We start from the raw sequence: 27,034 nt of genomic DNA, 5'->3' as shown, positions 1-27,034 counted from the left end.
CTTATTACATTTGCCTTCTACCAGGTATATTGATTTTCCCTGAGCTCCATCAGTTTGGGTGGCAAAGGAAAGATTAAATGGTTCAGCTGTCTGCCTGCAGCAGCAGATTTGGCTCTATATAAACTCATCTCCTGTTCATTCGTTTCCTGGAAGCAGCTTATGCTTTTGCTTTCAGGTGAAAACTGGAGAAACAAACAGCAGGGGTGAGGGAAGCTGTGTGCCTGCTCAGAAACTTAAGAGCTGCAGAGCTGCCGAAGGAAGTCTTCCCCGGAGGCTCTGGCTTATGTGTTATAGAAAAGGGAACGGTGAATGTAATATCTGAAAAATATTATGTGGATATAAGTTTTCCTTCATTTGGCTATGTGTTTTTAACAGCCCCAAACAGCGAGTCAGAGTTTTCAAATGAGCACTGTGTCTCCAAATTCCTGTCTTATGGTGGAAATGACTACCGCAGTAAGATTGTGGTGGCATACTGAAGGGGATGCGATATTATGTTGCTTTTTCTTACTCAGTTTGGATTCATCACATATGGATTTTTTTTCCTTTGTTAATATTTTATGAAGTGAAACAAAATCCTTCAGGGGGTAACCTCCTGACAGCTCAGATCATGACTGTCTCCTACCTGCCTTAGCAAAAAGAAGATAATTGCTGGAAAGATAATGAGGGAAATCTGTTTCTTTGCTGAGCTTTTAAAAATCAGGTCTGCATATGGTGCCACCATAGAAGGAGCTGAACAAAGTTTCAAAATGTAAAATAAGATCAGAACTGTTTTATTCCATCAAAGACCATGAGATGGATGGATCATCTTTCCATAACTCATGACATTCTTTTCCCATTTCGGTTTGGGTTGAGTTCAAGCATCATCTTAACAGCACCTGTTCATTCTCTCTCTGCATTGATCCATTTGGTTCATTGCATAAGCACCTAGTAGGGGAGCAGCTTTATTAATTTTCTTACCATTGCCTTTGTGCAAGCTCTGCTGGATCTCCTTTCTCTGTCCTTGGGTGACTTTACCATGGCTTTCCAGGCACTTTCAAGTATTAACAAATAGCTTCATTTTTAAGGATTAAGTTCAGTCAAGTCAAAACTCCAATTTCTCATCCAGTTCAAATTTTCCCCCAGACCAGACCACAGAGCAGCATGAGAGAAGGGACTGGGCTTTATTTCTTCATACTTCTTCCCTTTGCTCTTTTCTTCCTCTTTCCCCACTCACATTGCTGCTTCTAGTTCCTCCAGGGTTGGGAAAGGTAGGATGCAGGTGGAACAGAAATGGAAGGGAAGGCGACAAAAGGTTGTATGTGACCAGTGCTGTTTAATCTGGAGTCGATGCCCTTCACACTGCAGGTGGCCAGATGCTGGCCATTTCTCTCACAGCCAATGACAAAAATGATGCACTCTCTGCCTGGCCATCTATGAATCCCCCTTAGTGCCTGTCACTAGGTACACCACACCAGCACCTTTCTTTCTTTTTTTTTTTTTTAACATCACCAGCCCCTTTCTGTTGGGGTTAACACCCTGCATGCAGTCCCTTTGAGAAGAGTTGTTTAAGGCGCTCTAGCCCAGCTACCTTCTGAGTTGCCCACTTAGGCTTAGGGAAAACTCAAATCTTTGCCCCAACAACCTCTGGAAGTACAGCTCACTGGCAACAAAAATCCTTTCTCTCCTTTCTGCCCTCACAGGCCCCTACAACCTCTAGCTGCATGCAGTCAAGAGTCAGGCCCTAGCCTCTGTACCCCACAAACTCCAGTTACCACTGATCAGATTCTCCCATTAGCTCTGCCACACTCCTCTCAAGGCCCAAGGCAGTCACAGAACCCAGGAACTTGCAAGCATGGGTGGGGATGAAATTAGATGGTAGTTTCCCTCCCCCATCCTCTCTACAAGTGGTTCCCTGAAGCCCCCTCCCTTGGATCAAGGTAAGAAAGGGGAAGCAATCTCCTCCCGTTCCCTTGGGGGGGCCAAAAGGAAACACATGGCAGGTGAGCTCTGTGACAACTCTCTTCAAAGAAACTCTGTCTCCAGTCTCTCTGATCCCTCCTTGGCCTTCTCATATATACAGGCTGGCAGGCGGTGGTGGTGAGATGGGCTATTCTGGTAGAGCTGGCTTAGATTCCAGGTCTGCCACAAGGTAGCACATCCAACAGGGATGGTCTAGCACCACTCTGTAGAAAGTAGAGGGACTTGTCCCCCATCGTTCTTGGCACTGAGGTCTTAGCAGAAACTAGGAGAAGTTCCACTTCAATCTGACTCTACTATAGAGTCAGACTCTATTATAGTAAAACTTACCCAAACCCTTAGAACTAAAGGTTCAGCAGATGACTGTCAGATCCATAGACTGGAGAGCGGGCATGATAACTTGCTGTCTTTGGGTGCTGTCTCCTCACGATGGCAGCAGACCAGCTGGCATACGTTCCTTCAAGTTTTCTCCCTTACCCGGGAGACAGCTTGTCCAGACAACCACGACACAGATGCAGACGTCGCAACTGGAGCACAAATGTGGCCAACGGGACCAAATCATAGATGAGTCAGAGGACGCCATTGGCATCGCAGCCAAGCCAAGGGCAATCTCTGTGGAATGCTGGTTAGCCAGACTGTTTGAAAATAAAAGTTCAGGAGCTGCCCTCAAAGTTCTTTTCCTAATTCAAGGGAAAATGGCTGACTACCAGTGGGCCACTGGTTCCACAACAAAAGTTGAGCTAGTACAGAGGACTGCTGCAAGAAAGGAAGAAAGTCCTCTTCAGAAGCAAGTGTACATGTGCCGTTATCGCAGGCATTATGCCAGAGGGGCCTGAGCTTTGGCTGGCATCACCGAGAGTTTTGATCTTTCAACAGGATCCCCAATGATTTGGTTGATTATAGGATCCTTTCCACCTAAGATCTATCTATACCTAGTTTCATCTACTCAGACTTAAAGGATCTGATAAAAGTTGCTTCTTCTAGAGATTCTGCCGGCCCTAGAACCCTGGACCAGATAGGAGGGTTGGCCTCATTGAGCTGGGCAGGAAAATTCTCATAATATCAGACACTAGACATAATCTCCCAAGGACTCCAGGCTACCTTCTTCATTCCCCTTGGAAGGGTACACAAAACAGTGCCTGCACACTCCCCCCAACCATTGGCTCCTCTTCCTCAGAGCAGATTGTACCCAATGACACACACTCAGCCTGGGCTGGTGGTCATTTCTCTGGCCCAGCCCCCTGGGGCAGACACCTGGTGATTTCTGAATCATCCCCACCCTTTCAACTGAGATGATAAACTTCTGATGAGCTACCTTTTATGTCTTAGTGAAAAACAGTCTTACTCGGTCAGTAAATAATACCCAACTTGGCAACAAATGAATGATGGAGAGGAAAGGGAGGGGCAACAGAATGTGGTCTAGTCTAGTGGTTCCATATGAGACTTGGTGTCAGCAGTCCTGGTCTGATTCCCAGCAGGCTCTCTGACTCACTTTGAGCAGGTCACATTGTGTTTGCTGTTTTTTTGCATCAGGAATGGGATTGTGGCTCACTTGGCCTAGTGTCTTGTGCATGGGCACAAGGCACTTAACTGTAAATTCAGGGGTTAAAATATTGTCCACCCAGGAGGTGAGTGAGTAGCCTTTAAAGAACACTGTCAGATATCTGTCAACTGTGAGGAAGATACATTCATAATGGGATGGAGTGTGAGACATTGCTCCTAAACAGAGTTATCGTGTACTCCGGAAGTAGAATGAATAATTTCTAGTGGATTTGTGAGGTCTCCTAGATTTACTGAGAGTCTCGTGGAGCCTTTGGAGGTGCCCCTCACTCTGGGTAGACTGATTTCCTGCTTCATGGCTGTGGCAGTTTGGGTCCTCCGAGAAGCAGACACTAAGCTGGGATTAGGTGGAAAGAGACTTATTGAGGGAAATGGCTGGGAAGCATAAGTGGGAAGAGAGCTGGAGGAGCTGGGGCCCAGGACCATGTGTCCATTAGGCAGAGAAGTCCCAGTGCCTAGGAGACCTGACATTTTTAGGAATCCATGAGCATGTTTTAATTTGATTTATTTTAAAATCAGAGGGAAAAAGTGAATGTCATAATAACAAATATTATAATAAGTCTGGCCTAGATCATATTCATCTTTATATGAATGCAGTTATAAAATATAATTTTAATATATTTTGTGGAGAAAGGGGTCCGGAGCAGCAAAAGCGCCTAGGGCCCCAACAGAAGTCCTAACACGGCCTGGGTGGGGAGAGCCTTCAGCACAGGATGGAAGGCTAACACCTGTGAAAGAGGGGGGCCAGGCCGATGGGGAGTTGCCGAAAAGCCCCTGTCAGGCAGAATGGCCTTGCCCTGGTACCCCTGCTCTGCTTGGTCATCAGCCGAGGACAGCCCGGTGTGGCATGGCCTTGGCACCCATTGCTGTTGTGGATCCAAAGGTGAAGCAGCTGGACACTGAATGAAGAGTACTTCAGGAGCCCGCCAGCACGGCCCCGCAATGACGTATCAAGGAAGCAAAGCATGACAGCTCCTCTACCCTGTCTCCCTGGCTGGATATCTTGGAAAGAGATTGTTTCACCAGTTAGACAAATTACAAAGGGCATAAAAACCTCCTCTTTGCCTTTGACACTCACATGCGTTCTCAGTGAGCAAAGGCGTGTTACAGGGCTAGCTGGTCACATGCGTTCTGCATTAGTCGGGGTACCTGGCCACCAGCAGTGCTTTAGAGGACACCCGAGCTTAGGAGGGGGGCTCATGGCCCTGCTTCCTTATCAGAGGTTCTTGGATTCTGCTCAGTCTGACATTCTGATTCTTCCTTTAAAATCCCTCCCCAGGGGTGGCCAATTGGGAGCCCATCAGCTGTTTCCAGTCTTGCAGATATGTTTATTTGGCACACACAAAATTTAAAAAATTATGGTGGGAGGTGTTATGGGTTGAATTATATTTCCTCAAAATTCATATGTTGAAGTCCTAACCCACAGAAATTCAGAATGTGACCTATTTGGAAATGTGGTCATTACAGATGTAATTGGTTAAGATGAGGTCATACTAAAGTAGGGTGGGCCCCAAGTCCAATATGACTGGTGTCTTTATGAAAAGGGGAAATTTGGACACAGAAAGATACATGCATAGAAAGGAGAATACCATGTGAACATGAAGGCAGAGATCAATCTGTCAGTGTCAAAGAGGGCCAATGCCAAAGAAGCTAGGAGAGAGAGGCATAGAATAGGGTCTCCCTCACAGCCATCAGAGGGAACTAATTTTTCTCATACATTGACCTTGGACTTCTAGCCTCCTGAAGTGTGGAACAACAAGTCTCTTTAGTTTCAGCCACTCAGTTTGTGGTGCTCTGTTATGGTAACCCTAGCAAACTAATAGAGGTATCATTTTTAAATGAATGGATTTGCCAGAAAAATCTGGATTTTGAGTTTCAATGGGAAAAGCTTGCAGCACCTGGCTGGATGTCAGGGCATCAGCTGGAAGTAGAGGGATGGGCTCTCAGGGAGGAACACAGGTCCATGCACGGGGCTGGCGCCCCTTACCACCAGCTGGTTGTTGCAGCCCGAGAATATGGACCCAGCACTATCAGATTTTCTGATTTTTTTGGAGAAGCCTAATTTCTGCTTCTCGTTGCTGGTAAAATGTGATTTCCAATGTTGGCAGCTAATCCATCACTCTATTTTCTCCCTGACCCACTCCACTTCAATCATATACTTGATCTGGCTGGTTGCTCTGATCATCTGAGTTTGTGATTTCTGTTTATTCACAGTTGCATGGCTTGGCAAGATGATCAGACAATTCTATTTAAGCAAGGGAGATTTTTCAGAGGGGTTGAACAATTTGCTACCAGGAGAAAATGAGCTTTAATTTATCCACCTTTCCCCTCTGCCATGTTGCAGTGAGGATCTTTCTGAGACCATGTATGTGTTTTGAATCACCATTTGTTGAGGGCCTACCACATACTAGGCAGTGTGCTAGATGCAAAGTAAGTCTCCAGTGTGTGAATGCATATATTCTTCCTAATATCCTTACTGCTATTTTGCTGAGGATAAAAGGAATGATTATAAACCTGTCACCATGTAATAAAAGCAAAGACATTAAGCTGTAATTGTTCTGAGCTTGTAAATAGAAAGGCCGTTCTATCAAAGCTACATTGCTATTACTCCTCTGTCACTGCAGCTCAAATAAATTTAGACAAAATTGCTGGTAATAATAGTACCGTACTGGGGAAAGCATGGTACTAAAAACATTAATGGCATTGCTTTACTTCATTATAATCATGTTAGGCAATTACAATGTGCCAGGCACATGCTAACCACTTCACATACATAATCTCATTTAATACTCAGATCAACCATATGAGAGAAATATTTGATTCTTATTCTAGAGATCAGGAAATTGAAGCCCAGAGATATTCAGTGACTTACTCAAAGTCCCAGGGATGGTAAGATATAGAGCAGGATTCGAAGTCAGTTCTTTTAATGTCCAATCCAAGCTCTCCCCATTCTGCCTCACAGTTTCTCTCTTTCACTAAAATGCCTCTAATGCAGTCAGCCTTTGGGTCCGGAGCCCACCAAAGCCTTGCCACGACTGGGGTCCCAAGTTCAACTTCCCAAATCCTAACCCTGTCAACGTGTTGACTGACCTACATGTTCTATTAAAGAGGTACAAATTGTCATCTAGTTTGAATTCATATTAGTTTCACTCAAAGAACACACAGCGACATTTTGTGTACATGGGAAAGATGTACAGGAGGGTCACTGCGATTTTAAGAACAGATGGTATGTTTGGTATGCTCTTAGAAACCGTACAACTCAAAGAAGGCTTGTTGGAGGGGGACTTCTGGGGTAATGTCCTGCTTTTTTTTTTCACAGCTGTGTTCAGCTTGTAAAAATTCAAACACTTTACAGATGACACATCGACGTTTCTATATGTATGTTTTACTTCAATCAAAATTAAGGGGAAGAAAAAGAATGGTGCTTATCTTGTATTAAGCAGAGCACAGTGAACTCCACTATTTATCTCCAAGCTGCAACATTCATCAACCCATGGCCAAACTTCTTTCCTCAATAACTCATTCGCTTCCTCTCCTCCACTCCTACTGGATTATTTTGAAGTAAATCCCAGATCATGTAGTTGTATCGGAGAATCCGCCCGCCTGTCTTAGGCTGTCTTCTCTGTGTGATTTCAGGCCACTACATGTATGTGGACTCGGTTTACGTCAAGCACTACCAGGAGGTGGCACAGCTAATCTCCCCAATGACCACGGCCCCCATGTCTGGCTGCTTGTTGTTTTATTACCAACTCCAGCAGGGGAATGACAACATCTTCTCCGTGTATACGAGGGATGCGGCTGGCCTGTATGAGGAGATCTGGAAAACGGGCAATCCAGGGAATGCTGACTGGAACCTTGCTGAGGTGGAGTTCAGCGCCCCGTACCCCATGGAGGTAGGTGTGCCAGGTGTGCCCTGGCCTGGCCGCTCTACAGGGATGCCACCCACACCCAGGTGTGGAATTCAAGAGATACTGCAGTCTCACACTCATTCTTTCTTTTCCGCTGTGTCTCAGCCTTAATCTTCCTTTTCCCTTCCTTGGCCTTCTCCACTTTTCTCCCTTCCTCTTTATTCCCTCTGCCTTCCTCCTTTATCACTTCATTTTCTAGAAAGAGTCTTCTTTAATAAGGACAACTATGGGAAAGCCAGTCAACCAACTAGATGTCTTGGGCACACTCTCCCTCTGAACCTTGCACCGTGGTCATGTGAGTTCAGAAGAGGAGATCAGTGAAACGCCTTCTACGTGAAACTCCCTCTTGAACTTCTATTCCTGACAGCAACTGAAGGTTTCCCTTACTTGAGGGAATACGCTCTCTAAACTAAAAAAAAAAAAAAATGACTTATTTTCTTCTTTTCTCCTTTACAGTATAAATAATGTCATAAAAGTCAGAAATAAACTTACGATTGTGGCCCTAATTTGAAACAAGCCTTGGGGGCCTATAAAGTTTTTTAACTTTTTATGGTTTAAAACTCTTTATAGCTACATGAGTAGTAAATGTCCAGTGCAGAAGAATTAGAAAATTCAGAGAGGCAAATCAAACGAAAACACCCTATGCCAGCCCTGCAAAGATAAGAGCTACTAACATTTTGGTGTTTATCCATGCAGATCTGCAGACCTGTTTTCAAAGCACATATATTAATACATATCTATGTATGTGTCTGTTGGATGGTCCAGTACTGATGACCATTCAACAAAGTAGATGAAATTATCCCCATATTACAGATGAAAGAGGAGGAGATGGAGAGTGCAAGAAGTCTGACGTTTTGTTCTGGGTCACACTGCTGGTGTGTGCCAGGGCACTGAGAAAAGTTCCTGTATTAAATCTGACCTAAATTTGAAGCAAGAGGGCCAGCTCTGTCCGGGGACCCCTAGGACCTCTAGAGTCAGTGGGTGCAACACTGTGGTTGCAGATCTGGAGCTCTAAGGAGAGTCTTAGTTCCCACGGGTTTTAACGTCTCCTGCTTTCGCTTTGCGCTTTTTGCAATATCTTCCCTAGTTCCGTTTAGAGTGCAAAAGAAGCCGATTATCCTCTGGCTGCTTTTCAGTGGTGCCATCTGCTCACCTGATGTGGAGCTCCAGTGAGTGTTGGGCTTGAGTCTCAGTTTCTGATGTGTCCTGTCCAGTGCCTGCCACTCCCCTTCCCTCTTCCCATCCCCCTCCTTCCCCCAAACAGCCCCAGAGAGGGGCCTGTCGCAGTATGTGTGCTATTTCCTTTCCCAAAGTCTAACCAGGGCTTGATTGGCTCTTGCAGCCCAGTGGAAAATTTTCTGTGAGTTTGGGTTACAAGGAGGAAAAGAAATACACATACTGCTTCAGAAAATTTTCCTTCAATTAAAGTCAATGAGTCACACGCACAGTGAAGGCATTGTCTTCGCAAATTCCTTTCATCCAACCGTAAACTCTGGGGCAACGTTTATACGAGTGAGACTTTGCTGAATTTTCTTTTTAATCAATACTTGAAAAGTTACAATGTCTGTTTACTGCTTAAGTTCACTACTGAACTTCAATACCTATCCTTTTGGGTCACACGTGTGTGATTTTGCCCTAGCAGTCGGGACTCATTACGCCGGGATTATTTGCTCTTGGTAATTGCGGGAGGGAAAGAAACTTATCCTGTGGAAATCAGCGAATTTAAGGTCCCCATATTCTCAAATGAATTTTTAAAAGGAAAACAAACATTTGAGACCCTCATTCTGAACAAGAGAGAACATAATGGCACAGAGGCTGTGATTTGCAAATTATGATCGGAAATATTCTTATTCCCCCTTACTGTTCAGTAAGATCACATTCTGTCGTTGGCTTTATCAGCTGGCACCTTGAAAACGAAATGTCACAGACCTGTGTTGAGTCTGTAAACTTAATTAGCCCCTCCTCATTCGTCCACATCTGTTTCCTTGGTTCTCAGCCCTTCCTGTATTGCCAGAGACAAGCTTCCAGGGCCCTTCTTAGATTTTGCAGAGGCCAGGTGTCTAAGGACCATTGTTGTTAAGCCAAAAGGGACCATCTTGTCCAAACTCTTTTTTTAAAAATTAAGAAATTGAGACCTAGAGTGGAGAAGGGACAAGCTGGAGTTAGTTAGTGGCTAACTAGCCTCAAACATGAATGTGAGTTCAGGAGGGGGTGTCACCCAGGAGGAAGAGGCATGGATTTAGTTCAGAGCTCGTTATGCACCTGGCTCCATGCTAGGATCTGTATATACAGCATCTCATTTAATGGCATCTACTGTTCTACAAGGTAGGTGTTATAATGCCTATTTTATAACTAAGAAAAGCGAGGTCCCAAGAGGGTTAGCTATGTACCCAAGGTCACCTAGTTGGTAAGTGACAGAAATGGGATTTGAACTCTGGTCTATCTGCTGCCAAGACACCATTCTCTTTAGAAGAGGTTGAAGACTAGACGCCTATGGGTCAAATCTAGCCTATGATGATTTGCCTAGCTGCTGTAGTGGTATATGTTTGTTTCTTTTTTTTTGTTTTGCATGTTTGTTTTAGTTTTTGAATTAATTGCTAACATTGAAAAATCCAAAGATTTCAAATAAAAATCTAGAGATCCAGGTCCTCTTGACAGTTTGGTAAATCCAGGCATGTTAGTCCTAAATTCCCACACATCAGCAATTGACGAAGCTGCGTAGCAGCTGCCCCCTTTAGATGAGACTTGCTCCCCATTTCACACCCTTTCCTGCTGCATCAGACCAAACCCATGGCACACATTTATGTTACCTGCCTGGCCCGGGTGGGCACTTGAGTTTCCACCCCTGCTCAACACTGTCTCTTCTCATGTTATCAATGCAGCAGAGTGGACTGCACACTTGGGTAGTTTTCCCAACACAGGTGAGTGCTGTGCTCACCACACCTGATCCCCATGGTCACAAGCAGGAAGTCGTCCACTGAACTCAAAGTTACAGTTGGTGGCCGAGAAGAGAGTACAACTAAAGGGGGCTGAACTCATTAACAACCCTGTGTTCTCTTTAACCATTTGAGCATGCCAGGATATGCTGAAATCCTAATATCCGTACATAGGATTTCTGGGCCTGATTCTGACTTAGGCATCAGGAAATCATCTCTGCACCTTTGTCCAGATGGACATGGAATTTTATGTATGAAAAAGGAAAAGGACCTTGGAGGGGCCTAGGTCTCTGTGAAGGGCAGCGGCAAAATTAGCCTGCCTTCTGCAAGCAGGCTGTTGTTTCTTCAGTTGAAGTTCATAATGCAAATTGTCAATTCTGTAGTTCTATCAGAAAGTGATACAGGTACTTTGACACTCAAGAGGCAGGATGGGGCGGGGGGGAAGTCCACCAATAAAATGCAACTTAGGGCTTAGTATTCACTCTCCCCAAAAGAAAACTGTGGGTTAAGGAGGGAGCTGCCCAAATGCCTATACACCTGGCTGGATTGACACACCATTTTAAATCATAGTTACAAGCACTTAAGCCTAAAAGAAAATATGTAAACATGTAGCAATATGTCATTCTCCTCTGCAGGTTATTTTTGAAGTTGCCTTCAATGGTCCCAAAGGAGGTTATGTTGCCCTGGATGATATTTCTTTCTCTCCTGTTCCCTGCCAAAATCAGACAGGTAAGCATTCTCTTTTTCTTCTTCCTCACATCTGGAATTTTCCTTTCTCAACAGATGCCTGTGGTCAAGACTTGCTTTAATTCCTTCTAATTTCCCTACCTTTTCCTCTTATCCTTAAAAATTATTTAACCGAATAGTCATTTTTCTGGCATATTACTCTTTTTTTCTCTCACAGAGTGAATCTAATTTTTCTGATACCAGAGGTCAGTTGTCATGGGTTAAGAAGCTTTTATCTTCTCTACCTACTAAGAAATTAAAATTAAATAATGCTAACTCACTCCCACTCCATCTTTCTCTTTAAAGGGTAACTTGGGTCCATAGACAGGTGGCTGAGTAGGTAGAAAAAACTCTCAAAATCTACTGAGTAGAATTATAAAAACTTTCTAATTTTATGAATCTAATTTTTAAATGTCCTCCTGTTTAAAGATGTTAGTATTTGGTATACATCTCTATGATGGCTTTTGGCCTCAGAATATATATTCAATTTAATCTCTCTAAGTGAACCCTCACATTATTTTATCATGGCCAATTTTGTTTCCATAAACTTGGTGTTTGGGAAAAAGAGGAAATTTTTACTTTCTGGGAAAATAGGTAAACAAATTGATTCAAAGTGAATTAGAAAACAAATGTTTTAGAATAAGAAGAGTGACACTATATTAATGATAACCCAGATACATGCAATCGACCTTAACTTTTAGTGAATTTGTTTCCTTGGGACGCCCCAGGGAGACACTGTGGTCATCCGTCTTATTAAGGAGCCCTCATTCTGGGTTTTGGAGTGTGGGAAGTAAATTTTTGAACTTGGCCTTGGTAGTCCAACTTTCACTTAAGATAGAGTTAGTCTCTAATTTAATATGGTTTCAAATATATATTCTATAAGCAAGGGAACTGAGAAAGAATATTTTCTACTCAAGCTAAACTGTTACCCTCAAATTACAGAGAAACTTGCTAATTAGCTAAAACCAAATATTATTTTTGACTAATTCTAATTTTTTTTTAAAAGAAACTAGTGAAACAGATAGAACCAGACTGGATTTACATACTTATATTTTTTCATTAAAATGATTTAATCCAGCTGTAATCAAAAATTAAAAGAGTCTCTAAATTTGACAGAACACAGAAAGCAAAATTGTTTTATTTCTCTAAATCTGATTACTCCCTATTTCCATCAGTTAATATTTCAGTGATGTTAATAGTAGTTTTACAACATCTTTGTGATTACTTCCAGAAAGTTTGTCTTCTCAGTCACTGGGCACTTACACTGAACATTTTTTTTATATTTCCAAGTTATACATATGGGAGAAGAGGTATTTATTCAGCATCTCTACTGGGTAGCAGGTGGGGTGAAGCAGCAGCTGGAAGGTGATAGAATCTACTGGGCCACCTTAGAAGGAATGTTTAGAAACGTTCTCCCCTTTAAAAATATATAGAATATATGTGAGCTCTTTCCTACTGACTGGTGAAAAGAAAAGAAAGATTCCAGCAAAATAAGGACCGCTTATTAAGAGAGTTGGTGACCCTTCAGTCTGTAAAATCCAGCCCAGACCCTCCCTCCATAAGGACCACCGGGTATTCACATTCTTATATAAAGTTAACCAAGGTTCTGTATTGGTCTTCAGAACTTCCCAACATACCAACTTTGCTTTAAAATGGTTTAATTACATGATCAAAGTGTTATGCTTGAGAGCCAGCCTTTTGGACTCACATCCCTACTCTGCCATTTACAAGCTGTGTAACCTTTGTTAATTAACCTCTCTGAGACTCTGTTTCCACCTTTATGGGACAGGGATGGAAGAATTTGTTTCATAGAGTTGTCCGGGTGAATGATGAGTTTATAATGTCTGTGACAGCCTTAGCAGAGTATGGCACACAGAAAATGCTTAGTCATGAGACCTAATATTGTTTACTTAATTTTCAAAATATTCCCATCCATTCCTCTAGAGAACAGGGGGTCAGATTGAAACCAAAGAGAACCAGCAAAGGGCACTGCTTTGATGAATATGTAAGCTGGAGCCTGCTTTATGCCCTTCATTAAGCAGCTGTGGGCCAGATTCTGAGTCTCTGAAGCTGAACCCTCTGGTTTTCATACTTCCTCTTGCATTTCACAAATAGTTTATGGCCTTCTGTTTCGAAACAGGTGCCAACATTTTTTTCTTTATCTTGGTTAGCTTCAGACTTGTTGTCTCTGCTTTTCCCAGCTGGATCTGGCGGTTTCTTCCCTCATCTCCCTAGTAGGCTGAGACAGGAATTATTTCAACATATGAAGCATCTTGTTCCCGCCATCTGGTTGCTGTTACAGTTAATCCAGTTTCCCAGACCTGAGACCCATCTCAGAGTCGCAGGTATTAAGCACCAGTGGCTTGTCACCGCGCCGCCCCCCCCCCAAATATTCCCCCAGGATGCTTCCAGAGGACAGTGAGACCTCACCCCATCCCCCCAACTTGAGTTACCACACTTCCCTTTCCAAGCCTTTCCCACCCACAGACTCCCCATCTACTGCCACATTTGGCCTAGAATCTAGATCATAGGAATAAGCTCTCCTCTTAGTCTGTAAAGTCCATGAATGCCTAACAGCTGATTCCATTCACTTCTAGGAATCCTGCCTTAACGCCCAACTCCCAAACTGAGCGTTCCAGGCTCTGCCATATGGAGACCTAACTTCCTCTCTGGGCTTGGGTTTGCCCCACACCTAGGCCAGGGTCTGGGAGGATCCTGACACTCATGGATATACATGAAAGGATGTCTACCTGGGCCTAAGTCCCAATATTGACCATTGATCAACAACACACTGCCCAGACCTCTTGTCTAATTGGAAACCTGGCTCCAGTTGTTGCCTAGGTTACGGCCGAAGGTGTCAGAGTCTTCCTTAGCTCAGAGGCCCTCAAAGATCTCCACAGCCTGAGCGGTGGCCCAGTCCTGCTCCATCATGATTCCTCGGTCTGCTGCTAGTTCCCACTCACCCTCTTCCCTCGCCAGCCTTGAGCTGTCCCAGCTTGCTTTTGGACTGGCTTGTGCTAAAATAAGAACTACTGTGCAAGTTTAGCAGCCTAAAGAGCACCACACCCAAAGTCTCTCTAGCACTACAGGGGCTGATAAGCCTCTTAGATCTCGAGGACTGATACTGAGTTCATCTCCATGAACTCTATGAAGCAGAGGAAAAGATGAGAAATGCTCCCAACCATTCTTCTCAAACTGCAACACCCTCTACCTGCTTAGTTTATCTTCAGAGCCTCCTGATTCTAAAAAGTTCAAATGTCAGAAATCAAGTAATAAACTAAATCGTACATTATGATGCTCAGAGAGACTTTATTTCTTTTTTTGGATGGGGCGGGGATGGTCAGCTGATGATCAGGGACTTCCAATTGCCTCTGATTCCTCCCTATGCTTCAAATATGTCATTAACACTCCCCAAATACAATTGTGATTGCCACTTGACTCATGCTTCTGAAACAAGCCTGAAGCAAAGGCTCTTCATTCACCCCCAGATCTTTGGGGAGCTCATTTTAGGTCACACATAGGCCCTCTGGCCTCATCTTCAGTAATTAGATACTATCTCACGCTAGAAGAAGCATTCTGGGTGAAAAAGATTTAGGCTTTGAGTTATGCTTTTGAGGTTTTCTTTTTATCAGACCTTCTTAGGACCCCAGAAAAATCCATTGCTCAGACTAAGTGTTTAGCAAAAGAATAGCATCCTCAGAAAAATCTTCTCTGTGTGACTCAGTTTGTCACTATGGAGACAACAGAGCCTTGCTTACTTTCAAGTTTTAATACCACCTCTCACCCCCTCCCACACACCTAGGAAACGGGTTATGGTTCTCTTGTGGATGCCCAGGTGTATATTCCTTAGGATGTATTCCTGATGAATAATTTCACTGACCTTCCGTTCTCTTTATGCATGGCTTTTGGGAGTGCCACACCATTTTCTGAGCTAGATGGCCATCTGTAGATCTGAATTTCCACCTGCTTTTTCATTACCAGGTGGCAGAGGGGTGACCAAGACTGGAGACCATAGTGGGGTTTCCCATGGGCTCAAATCTCCTTGGCGGATGTCAAAGGATCCTTGTTTGTATGACATCATATTCATTTTCAAATGAATATCTTCATGACTTTATCTTCGCAGCTTAAAGAGTCACCTTGATGCCGACAGAGTCAGACAGAGCAGTGTGTGGGTTAACCCACCAGTCTCAGAGCACTGAGAATTCTCTTCCTTTCCTCCTATCTGGCTCATCAGGGGCCTCTCCTTGTACACTTGCTAGAAACATTTTCTTTCTGTTCTCTCTTTGTAATGTGGTGCTAGTCACTTTTCTTTTTAATTTAGCATTTTAAAACTCTTCAGTATCATTTTAAACTCAGACAAAATTTGCAAGAATATGATAAAGAACTCCCGTATGCTCTTTACCCAGACCTACAAACGTTTAACGTTTTGCCACGTTTGTTTTATCAACCATTTAAGAGTAGGTTGCAGATATTATGTCCCTTCACCACTAAATACTTCAATGGGTATTTTCTAAAACCAAAGACATCCTCCAACATGCTATGAAATAATTATAAAGTTCAGGAAACTTAACACTGATACAATATTATCAATTAACCTATAGTCCATATACTAATTTCACCAATTGTGCCAATAAAGTCTTCTATAGGTATTTGTTTTTCTGAACCAAGATGGAATCTTGGACCCCTTGTAGCATTTGGTTGTCATGTGTCTTTCATCCTCTTTATCAGGGCCAGCTCCTCAGCCCAATGGAATGTTTTCTTACTTTGAAAATTGACAAATTGAGTCTTTGTTCCTAAACAGCTTTCTGTTTCATCAGATCCCTGCACCTAGAACTCAAGTGTTTCTCTAGAGATGATTTTCCGCTTATTCAAAACAGTGCTGTCTCTGGCCCTAAAAGGTTAGACAAGTGTATGTCAGTGTGCAGAACAAGATTACACTTGGCTGCACTGAATGTGTCCCAAACCGCGGCAGTCACATTTCCTCTGGACACAGAGGGCAATCTGAACAGTGAGGTTTACAATTACTTGTTGCTAGGACCACATCATTCTTGAAAGAGCAGAAATCTTTTATGTTCCCTTTCCTCCAGGCAATCTGGGATGAGGTGATGTTTATAGACCAGAGTAAGTGACACCAGAACTCAGCAAAAGCCAAAAAAATAGCAGAACGGGTGACAGAATTGGTGACTGTTTGATCATTGTGATTTATACTGAGTAATGATTCTCTTCCAGCAGATCAGCTCCTACTACTAATGTCCATTATAAATAGACAGTGGCTGTGCTTCTGACACAGAGATTGATCAACAAAGGAAAATTATTTCTAGAAAATATTATTTCTAAAATATCTGTCAGAAAGAAATTAAGAATTCTATAAAATCCTTACTTTTTCTCTTTCTTTTTAATTTTGTATGAATGAATTCTAAATTGTGAAAAAGTATGTGAATAAATGCTCTCAGTCTTTACATCAAGAAAGGAAATTTCTTTTGAAGTTTGGTACTTCATTTTTATAGAGAATGTGAACAGAGCTCCTTCTTTCCATCCCTTTAGGGAGGAAAAGAACAATTTTCCTGTCATGCTGAAATGTGGATTTGATGCTAACCTGTCAGCATGCCACTAGGGTAAAAATATTTTTGTTGTGTGTTACTTCTCTGAGCTCGCCTGGTACAAATGTGCACATATTTGTCAATCAGTTAATGTAGTCCTTTGAGATCCTTGGGTTTGGCTCACTTTAACTTTGATTCTCCTTTGCTCAGAGCGTCCTTTTAGTGCCGTAGAAGCAAGCTGCAATTTTGAGGAAGATCTCTGCAACTTCTACCAAGACAAAGAAGGTCCGGGCTGGACCCGAGTGAAAGTAAAACCAAACATGTATCGGGCAGGAGACCACACTTCAGGCTTAGGTAAATCGGAGTCTGTTGTGTGGGATGTCATGTTGGGGGTTGGGAGCGGGTAGTATTCATCTCCATTCGCCAGCCGTTCTCACCAGGACACCAGCTTGAAAAAGGGAGGTGGGTGTGGGAGCAGCTGTGAAGAAGCAAAGACAATAGGTAACCTTGTGTCTGGCCATTTTTCAAAACTGGAATTCAAGTTGCTGTGCTAGCAGAAGTATTTACCAGTTAATTAAATAGTCAAACCTTTGGAAATTATCTTGCTCTTCACTTTAGATGGAGAAGTACCTTTAAAAAGCTATTAGATTCCAATTATATGAAACATCCAGAAGAGGCAAAGCCATAGAAACAGAAAGCAGATTAGTGGTTGCCAGGAGCTGGGGAGGGGGGATGGGGAGTGACTGTTTAATGGGTATAGAGTTTCCTTTTGAGGTGATGAAAATATTCTGGAAGTAGATAGTGGTGGCTGTGCAGCATTGTGAAAGTACTAAATGCCACTGAATTGTACGCTTTAAAATGGTTAAAATGGTAAAGTTTATGTTATGTGTGTTTTATTGCAATAAATAATATATAGTGGGGCATGAAAGCTATCACAGCTGTTGGGAAATTTTGGATGGACCTACAAGGAGCTCTTAGAAATCAGTTTGAGCTCCCCTTTTGTAAGGATTACCTATCTCGGTAAAGGGAGCCCTTGTGAAGCCCACTCCAGTAGAGACTGGTGGAAAGAGCTTATTCTCAAGGGGTTAGTGTCTAATTCATTTATTCAACAATTATTTATATACTGGGCACGGGGATGACTTAACAGAAAGCTGATGAAGCTTGTTTCAGGGCCCCTCACTGACGCAGGGCCCTTGCAATTTCATACTTGTAATTTTGTATTCTTTGCTTAGGGGTTGGCTAACTTGTAGAATTACAGAATAAAAACCTATTCTGACCCTGGCCAGCCTAACCCCTGGGGGATACAATAGTGAACAAATCAGGTATGTATCCCACCCTTGCTGGCTGATGTCATTTCAATGGGCAAAAGAAACCCTAAACAAACATATATGCAAATAGGCTCAAGATTACCAGTTGTGGAGTGTGCCGAGAGACGCGAAGAGTGACCTCTGAGAGAGAATAAGGAACCACATTTTGGGTGGGGAGTTTATCTGTGTGGCTTTTATGTGTGGGAGCAGGAGCAGCCCAGGCAGAGAGACCAGCATCTGTGAGGGCTTTGAGTTTGGAAAGAACTGGATACTCCCAGGAATTAGAAGATTAGAGTGGCTGCACCGTGGGGAGGAGAGTGAAGGAAAATGAAGGTAGAGAGGGAGGAAGATCTTGAGCGTGGCAGGCCGGAGTAAGCAACTGGGATTTTACTACAAAGGAAATGAGAAGCCATTGAAAGGGTTTAAGTAGAGAAGAGAGGGATTAAATTTAGGTTTAAAAAAAGATTGTTCTGGCTGTTGTATTGGCCACCTGTGTAGGTCTGCTTGAGCTGCCATAACAAATACCATAGACTGGGGGACTTAAACAACAGAAATTTATTTTCTCACAGTTCTGGAGGCTAGAAGTCCCCAAATCAAGGCACCATTGGGGTTGGTTTCTGGTGAGATCTCTCTTCCTGCCTTTTCCAAAGTGCCTTCTCATTGTGTCTTCACATGGCCTTTCCTCTGTGTGTACACATGGAGAGAGAGAGAGAGAAAGAGAGAGATCTCTGCTGCCTCTTCTTATGACACCAGTCGCATGGGAGTTAAAAGCTTCACCCTTGTAACCTCCTTTAACCTTAATTGCCTCCTTAAAGGCCCCGTCTCCAAATACAGTCACATTGGGGGTTAGAGCTTTAACATGTGAATTTTGGGGGACATAATTCAGTCCATAACACCACTCATGAAATAACCAAAGAACCTTTTGCCGGATTAAATAAAACTAAACTGTATAGCAAAGACTGAGGCACCCAAAAGAAAACTGATGAAGGAGGATCAAAAAAGGGAAAGGAAAAAGAGTAAGGTATTATTTTTTTTCTTTCTGCACCAGCTTTATAGGACACGTAATTTAACATGGTAAACTGTTTTAAGTTTACCATGGGGTTGGTGGAGCATGTGGGAGGGCAGATTCTTGATCTTATTTTTTCATGTTATTTAGGAGAAATTGGGGACGATCAGATCTTCAGCACCTGGGAGGGTCTATCTGATTAAAAACCTGCTTTTTAGGAGCAGGTTTAACATATGAACAAGAGAGTAAGCTCTGCTCAGATACACAAACCACCCCCCACCCATCACCCCCCAAGGACTGCCAGGCCCTGTAACCTCTCCCCCTCCACTGGTCATTGCAGGGGTAAGAAGGAAAATCTGCTCTGGGCCTTGTGTTCTCTATAACTCAGTACAACTCAGTCTAGTTGTCAGTTGGTTGTCCAAAAAGTGGGGAACCCCAAGGTGATTTCATCCTTTTTGTTTCATGAAAAGTGTAAATCCTAGGAATTCCCTGGCAGTCCAGTGGTTAGGGTTCCATGTTTTTACTGCTGAGGGCTGGGGTTCAATCTCTCGTCGGGGAACTAAGATCCTGCAAGCCACACGGCACGGCCAAAAAAAAAGAAATATAAATCCTGATTGATGACTAGAATCTGGACATATGCAGTTGGAAATCTGTACAGGTTTACTTAAAAATGGAGGTTTATTAGCAATAGAATCACACAGATATTTTTGATATTTTAAATGCTATCATTTAAAGCCTATAGAAATAGTCTCTGTTGGCAAACTCCACTGCTTGAACCAAATTTTCCCACTTGATAATCTGGGCTGAATTATTTAGGTTTTTCATTGCTGACGCACTGAATGCTTTGTCCTATTCGCAGGGTATTTCTTGATGGCCAACACAAAGTTTACGTCTCAGCCTGGCTACATTGGAAGGCTCTACGGTCCCTCCCTGCCAGGAAACTTGCAGTATTGTTTGCGTTTTTACTATGCCATCTATGGGTTTTTAAAAATGAGTGACACCCTAGCAGTTTATATCTTTGAAGAGAACCACATGGTTCAAGACAAGATCTGGTCTGTGCTGGAGTCCCCAAGGGGTGTTTGGATGCAAGCTGAAATCACCTTTAAGAAGCCCATGCCTACCAAGGTACAGTAGAAGCTTTCTGCAATTTTCAGTTGCTAAACTGGGTTAGTGAATTTCTGTTTAATTATTTTCAACTGGTGATGCGTTGTTTTTCTTCTGTTCAAGATGAGAGCCCCACTCCCACACCCTGTCCACAGCCACGCGCGAGTTATGTCCTTCAGTGCTTTTCGGTTTTCTGTCTCTCAGAGTCATGGTCACCTAGGGAGTTTGCTTGTTTAGTCCGTAGATTCCCTGAGGATAGTCCAAAGACAGAGAATATGTGAATAATCCAAGTTCAACAGCTATACTTTAGTTCAAAGCCACAATTCACACACACACGCACATGCACACGCACACACACACACACGAATGCTAGTACTTTCAAAATGTGAAATCAGTGAGCCTGGTTCTACATTGAGGCTTTAAGGTCAACAACCTAAACCTCTAGCTGAACACAGGATGGGGAAACTCAGTAAAATATGAGAGCCAACCCAGACAGAGAGAATTTGAATAAGGGAACCATCAGCAGCGTATTTGATAGCAATAAGAAAACAAAGAGATCTTTATCGCGGGGAAAATACAAAAGAAAACTGTGATCTCCTGAATTTTACAACTCATAAACTTAAACTTAAGCTTTACAGGTGTAATAAATTCTGTCAACTAACCCAGATGAAATTAGAATGGGAAAATCCATTTTGTTTCATCTGTCAGTTGGTCAGAAGATCTCTCTCCTGTACCCTCTGTGCAAAAAAGAAGCTAAAAGAAGGTCCCTTCCTGCAAACAGATGCCTCACACAATGGGAGCTCAATAGATATCACTGAAGAATGGATGGGTCAGTTGATCATGTTCGTTAACTAGGAATTACCCAAAGTCCAGGCTCCCCAGGGGAAGATACATACCTAGCAGAGCAGTACAACCTTCTTCATAAACATTAATGGCCCAAACTTCTCTTAGCTATAACCATCTGGACAGAACCATAGCTTTGTCTATAACTTCCTGATAAAGAAATTTTGTACACCATTCCCATTGTAATGTTGCTTGGTTACTCTTAGTTCATTGGAATACCCACCAAAGCATGATTAAATCTTTACAATGATTAATCAAAGATCTTTGAAAATATTTACAAAGTTCTTTTTCATTGCTAGGCAAGAAGAAATTATGATTATAATGACATGGCAGCCTCCTTGACTTACTGATTTCTAAAAGGGTCAAACCAATTTATGATACCTGTAGCAGAATATAAGCACACAAGTTTTATCACAATCTTATAAGCACTGATGGTATTGTTTTTATGCTGACTAAATACATTGTTGTAGGTATACCCTTCTTAATCCCATCCTATTTGGGTCACCTGACTAAACTGAGCTATTTGGCTCATCCCCCTGAGCAACAGAGGAAACAAATTGATGTTTCTGGTGCCAAGTTCCAACTCTTAGCCTAGGCTTATGTTTTTTAAGCCTATTTCCTAGCCAGTTCCAAACATTTGCTGAATGAGACTGTCTTTCTATAAATGTCGTCTCACATTTGCAGCATTTTTGCATTTCCTCTTTGATCTCTTAGTCCTTCCCTGCACCTCTTAGGGATCCCAAAGGCTTACATTTTTTCCCCATTACCAATTATTTAACTCTCTCAAGTAGTTATGGCAACACACACACACACAGAGCAAACATGCACCAGACCCACATAATCAGAGATACACCAGATCCACATAATCAGGGATGCACCAGAAAATAATAGAATTTTTGTTGTACTCCACACCCTCTGTTGCTAATGTTTTAAAAAAAGGAGAATATAATAAACATTTCATTCATTTATTTGACTTTATTCATTCATTTATTTATTCCTTAATTCAACCATAATTTATTAGGTATATGCTCAGTGCAGGGCATATAAAGATGAATGAGGCTCAGATCCTACTTCTGAGAATGAGATCACAGATGATAGAACATTAAGATACAGATACGTAAAATAACTAACAACAGTACAATCTCACTGTCTCACAGAAGGGCTATATAGAAAAATAGAGGAGTAGTTCTACCAATTGGACATATAAAAAATAGTGATTAGTAGAGGCCCAGCTGAGCTGGTGCTCGGAGGGTTAAGGTTCAGGCCATGCTGGATTCTAACTCCTGCTCATGCCTCACCCCACCCCACTCCTCCCTTCTCCCCAACGCTTAACCCTCCCTCCCTGCCCCCAACCCTCCCCCTGGTCCACTACTCACAAAACATGGGTGTTAGTAATCTGCCTGCTCCTCAGAGTGAGTCTCTGCTCTTACCTGACTTCCGTGGAATGGGAGCAAGCCCCCCAGCAAATAAGGGTGCCCCAGAGAATTTGCCCTTTCTTCTTTGGCTGACTTCCAGCCCTCCCAGCAACCACACAGATCCTCCCCAGCCACTTCAGGAAAACTGGATCTAGACCCAGTGGGGGCAGAGAAGTTCTTATAGCCTATTCAAGGATTTGGCCCCAGTGCAGGTGAGGAGACAGTAGGTACAGTTCAATGCCAGAAAACTCTGGACACTTATCTGAAGGTGGCCAGTAGTTTTGGGCGGGTCCCTTCTAAACAGAACCAGCTCAGAGAGTGAGAGAACCATTTGACATCCATAGAGGCAGCATTAAGTAAGGCGGGAAACTAAAGTTCACTGACTTATGTAACACATACAGGTGGAAATAAACATACAAACAGTATCTCAGAGAACGGACAAGATGAAAAGCCAGAGCTTCCCTTAACCACCCCTGAACTCAAACTCCAGTTCTACTTCTTTTTCTAAAGGGTTTTTCCTGATTTTCTGATGCCTTTCTCTATAATTCTAAATATTCTATTTCCACCTCATTTCTTGCTGCATTAACCTTAGCAGTATCTGCTGACTCCCTGCTATGAAAGATAAGAAATTTAGCTTATTTACACTATTTCCTTTTCTTTTCTCTCTCCTCCTCACAATTTTTAGTTATATTTTTAACTTTTCTCTTGGTTCCCTTTGTAACTTTAATACACCTAACCATCTATTTTTGGTTCCATAAACTTTAGGTAGTGTCCCTTGACATCCCACTATGTGCAGTGAGTGCATTTTCACCCCTCTATTTCCCCTCACCTTGCTTGCCCGCTCCACATCTCAATTATCTCAACTATACAATTGCTTTTACACGGTCATGGCTTAAAACATTTGTATTCCTCCAGTGAAGCCTTCAGTGCCTTGCCAATGGCAGGATTTCCCAGTATGGGCCCCTTGGCATTTAGAAGAGGACAGTTCTGTCTTTGTGGGGGGCCATGCCTCACACGGTTGGGGTTTTGACATCTGCAGTGACAGCAACAACCCAAATTATTTCCACACATTTCCAAATGGCCCCAGAGGTGCCGTGCAATTCTCAGATGAGAACCGTTGCTCTCTAAGCTGATTCCGAAAATTGAAATTAAGAGCCAACCCCACCTAGAGTCCACGCCTGCCACCTCCTATCTGCGCTCTGCCCAGAGGCAGAGTGATGATGAGGAAGCCTCCCGTGCAGTGACCCCCTAGCTTCCCGTTGCTCTGAGAGAAAAGGCTCTCATGCTCTGACATGATCCCCTCCGCAGCCTGGCCGCTTACTCCCTCCATTCTAATCCCATTGCACTCAGTTCCTGGAACATACTGCCCTCCCCCACTTTGAGCCCTTGCACACATCTCCTCTGCCTAGACTCTTGTTAATTCAGTCACGGCTTGAACGTCCCTTCCGCAGAGACCCCTCCTCTGGCTCACTGCCCAGAATAGGTTAGGGTGCCCTGGGCCTCCTAGGCCTCTCCTGCGTCGTCTTGGAGACAGGATAGCACAGTGATTAGGGATAATGACACAAGAGTCTCTCTGGCTTCAAATCTCCACTCTACTACTGAAATGGCTTTGCAATCTTAGTTTTTTTCCTTAATTGAGGTATAATTGACATATGACATTATATTAGTTTGAGCTGTACAACATAATGATTTGGTATATGTATATACTGTGAAATGATCACCGCAATGTTTACTTAACATCTGTCACCTCACACAGTTACAAATTTTGTTTCTTGTGATGAGCACTTTTAAGATCTACTCCCTGAGCAACTTTCAAATACACAGTACAGTGTTGTTAACTATACTCACCATGCTGCACGTTTATAAGTTTACAGTTGAAGAAACTGGAGTTTCAAAAAGTTAAAATAGTCCTATTCTTGCTGTCGCATTGCCACTGTCCCCCAAATTCCAGACAAAATCCTTAACAGTTATACCTCAAAAATACATCTCGAATATGCCCACTTGTGTCTCCCCAGCCACCTAAACTGCTTCGTATCTTTCTATCTGGTTTTTCTGCTTCCACCTTGCTCTCTCTACGCTCTCATGCAGCCACCAGAATCATCGTCTTGAAACAGAAATAGGATCAGGCCACTCTCCTGCATGAAACTGTCCTATTGTCTTTAGAATAAACCTCCATTCCCTCCTGTGGCTTATGAGGCCATGCACGATCTGGTCCCCGCCTCCTTCACTGACTTCATCTCCCTTCACTCTGCCCATGATCACATAGTCACACAGTCCCCATAGTCACACCGGCCTTCTCTCTGTCCCCTGAGTCCCAAGGCCTTTCCTTCACCAGGGCCATTGCACTTGCAGTCCCCTCTGCCTGCGATGCCCCGCCCCCATCTATCCTATGTCAAGCCCGGTTCTCATTCTACTGTCCCAGTCAAATGTCTCCTCTTAGAAAGGAACTTCCCTGACCACCCAGTCTGTAACTGCTTTTTCCATCCCCAAGTTATTCCCCATGATATTTCCTAGCTTCTTTTGTGCATAGCATTTACCCCAATCTGAAATTGTCTGATTTGTTTGTCTACTTGTTCCATTTCTCTTTTCCCATAAAAATATAACAATGAAAAAGGAATAAGTAAAAAATTGAAAGAGTGGACTTTCTAAGGCTGGTAAGTGGCAGAGCTGGGGTTTGAACCGTGGTCTATAGACTGTCCGAAGCCTGCCCTTTGCCGCAGGTATCTTTGGGTGCTCAAGGTCTCCATCCAGTCTTGGGGAAAGCCTGTTCTTGTGCAGCTGGAAAAAGTGAGGCTCCCAACGTGCCTTGGGGCATAGGCACCGTCTGTTATTTTATTTAATTCTCACAGCATTCCCGTAAGGGAGGTAAAGTATCTCCTTTTAGTGCTCTTGGCATTCTAGAATACAAGGTTAGAACTTAGAACTAACCCAAGGTCACGTTCTACTAGCAATGAATGCCTAAACTCAGAGCTCACTGAATGTGCGTCACTGTTGTGGGGAAGACCCTTCCCTGTCTCTGCTTCACGTCCTCACCACGCCATTCCTAAAGCCGGTCAAGTGTGAGTGGTCAAGGCCCAACTCACCAAGAGTAAATGGCTGCCTTTTCACACCTGTTCCCTGGCTGGGAGCCTTGTATTTGAATTTTGACTACACCTGGCCTAATCCCAATCCTGGTGTGAATTTTCACTGGTGGAGATGTTTGGTAGATATGTTTGAGTATCTGTGCTGCACAAAATAATAACAATAATCTCTTCCCTTCACATTACTTCTTAGTATAGCCTGCTTTCATGAACATTATTTTCACCTCTCAGTGAGTTGTCATGTGAGACCAGAGCTGAGAGGAGTGACGGGCAGCCTGGACAGAACTGTAAAGTCAAAACTTTCGGCCTCCTTCCCTTTGTTTCTCCTGCCTCGATCCTAATCCCTACACACTAGCTCACCTGTGCCTTCCCAGGTACCTCCCACTCTGGATGTTTCTTTACCTTTATTTCCATATTAGTTCTTACCCAGACCATTTTAAGGACAATGGGCTGATTCGACTAACAAGTCCCTGCTATCTCCCCTATACAGTCTAATGTTTGATGGAAACTATAATATATATTTCTACTTAAGGAATGATAGCAATGGTAAGAATTTCCCTGAGACCATTCTAACAAAATAGCCATATGGATGGCTGTGTAATGTCACGGCTGCCAACAGCAACAGGAACTTTTATTGAACACTTTCCCTGTGCCAGGCGCTATGCTAAGCACTCAACATGCATTACTTCATTTGATGCTGCAGCACCCTAGGAAGGAAAGCTGTATAGCCCTATTTAACAGATGAGGAAAGCTTGTGCAGAAAATTAAGGATGTTGTTCAACAGCACGCAGCTATTAAGAGGCAGAGCAGAGAGGTAAATCCAAGTCTTATTCAATCCAGAATCCATGCTTTTTATACCATACCTTTATGGCCGCCCTCCCAGCCCTCTCCTGGCTAATGTGGAAAGCGTAGGATCAGATAAGAAGGGGAAGCCAGCCCTAACTCAAGACTTCAAAAAATTTCTAGGGCTTTATTATTAACTCTCTGTTGTTCTATTTTAGAAATCACTTTGGCTCCTAGGAGGGGTCAAAATTCAAGGTGGTTCAGCACAGACAAAGGAGATCTGTGGGGTAGAGGGAAGTACAGCATAATGCTTAAGAGACTTGGCTGTGGGCTCTCTGGCGCTTACGCCTTTATAATTGGGGCTAGTTATGTGAATCTTGCTGAGCCTCGCTTTTCTTCATAAGCAAAATGAGTGTATTAGTAGTACGTGCCTCATAGGATTACGGTGCATCATGTAAAACCCTTAGCATAGTACCTGGCACATAGTTGGCATTAATGTAGCTGGAGAGAGAAGGCAAGAGCAAGAGAGAGAAAAGAGAGAATGACAAAGAGACTAAAGATTTTTTTTCTAGGTCCTGATCCTCATAAGGTTTCATAGGTAACATCTCTTTAGTACCTGGGTAATTCTGTACCTGAACTTTTTCTGTGAAGTATTCTTTAAATTAAAATCAGGTCCGAGTTAAATCTTTATTTTAATAGTACTAGACTACTGCACTTACACAATCATGAACTGCCGACAATATATTTGTTAATGTTTTAGAAACATTTTGTAAGGGCATGAATCATGAAATGGTTTTCTTGATCTGTTTTTCCTCAGCATGTTACTAAATAGAGAGCAGGTAATCAAGAGTTACCTTGAGACTTTCACAC

At 43.0% G+C, this 27,034-nt stretch overlaps 1 protein-coding gene across 1 annotated transcript in view; it reads left to right on the top strand.

Moving 5' to 3' along the window:
• Positions 1–27,034, top strand: part of MAMDC2 (MAM domain containing 2) — a 167,814-nt gene that overhangs the window by 92,293 nt on the left and 48,487 nt on the right. The window contains exons 7-10 of the mRNA XM_061201200.1: positions 7,153–7,409; positions 10,996–11,089; positions 16,837–16,980; positions 19,799–20,064. Coding sequence (XP_061057183.1) covers positions 7,153–7,409; positions 10,996–11,089; positions 16,837–16,980; positions 19,799–20,064 — 761 coding nt within the window. The remainder of the gene's footprint in view (positions 1–7,152; positions 7,410–10,995; positions 11,090–16,836; positions 16,981–19,798; positions 20,065–27,034) is intronic.

Source organism: Eubalaena glacialis, chromosome 9 (assembly GCF_028564815.1).
Source record: "Eubalaena glacialis isolate mEubGla1 chromosome 9, mEubGla1.1.hap2.+ XY, whole genome shotgun sequence".
Lineage (NCBI taxonomy): Eukaryota > Metazoa > Chordata > Mammalia > Artiodactyla > Balaenidae > Eubalaena > Eubalaena glacialis.
The sequence above is the reverse complement of the archived record's forward strand: the minus strand, read 5'-3'. Positions and strand labels throughout refer to the sequence as shown.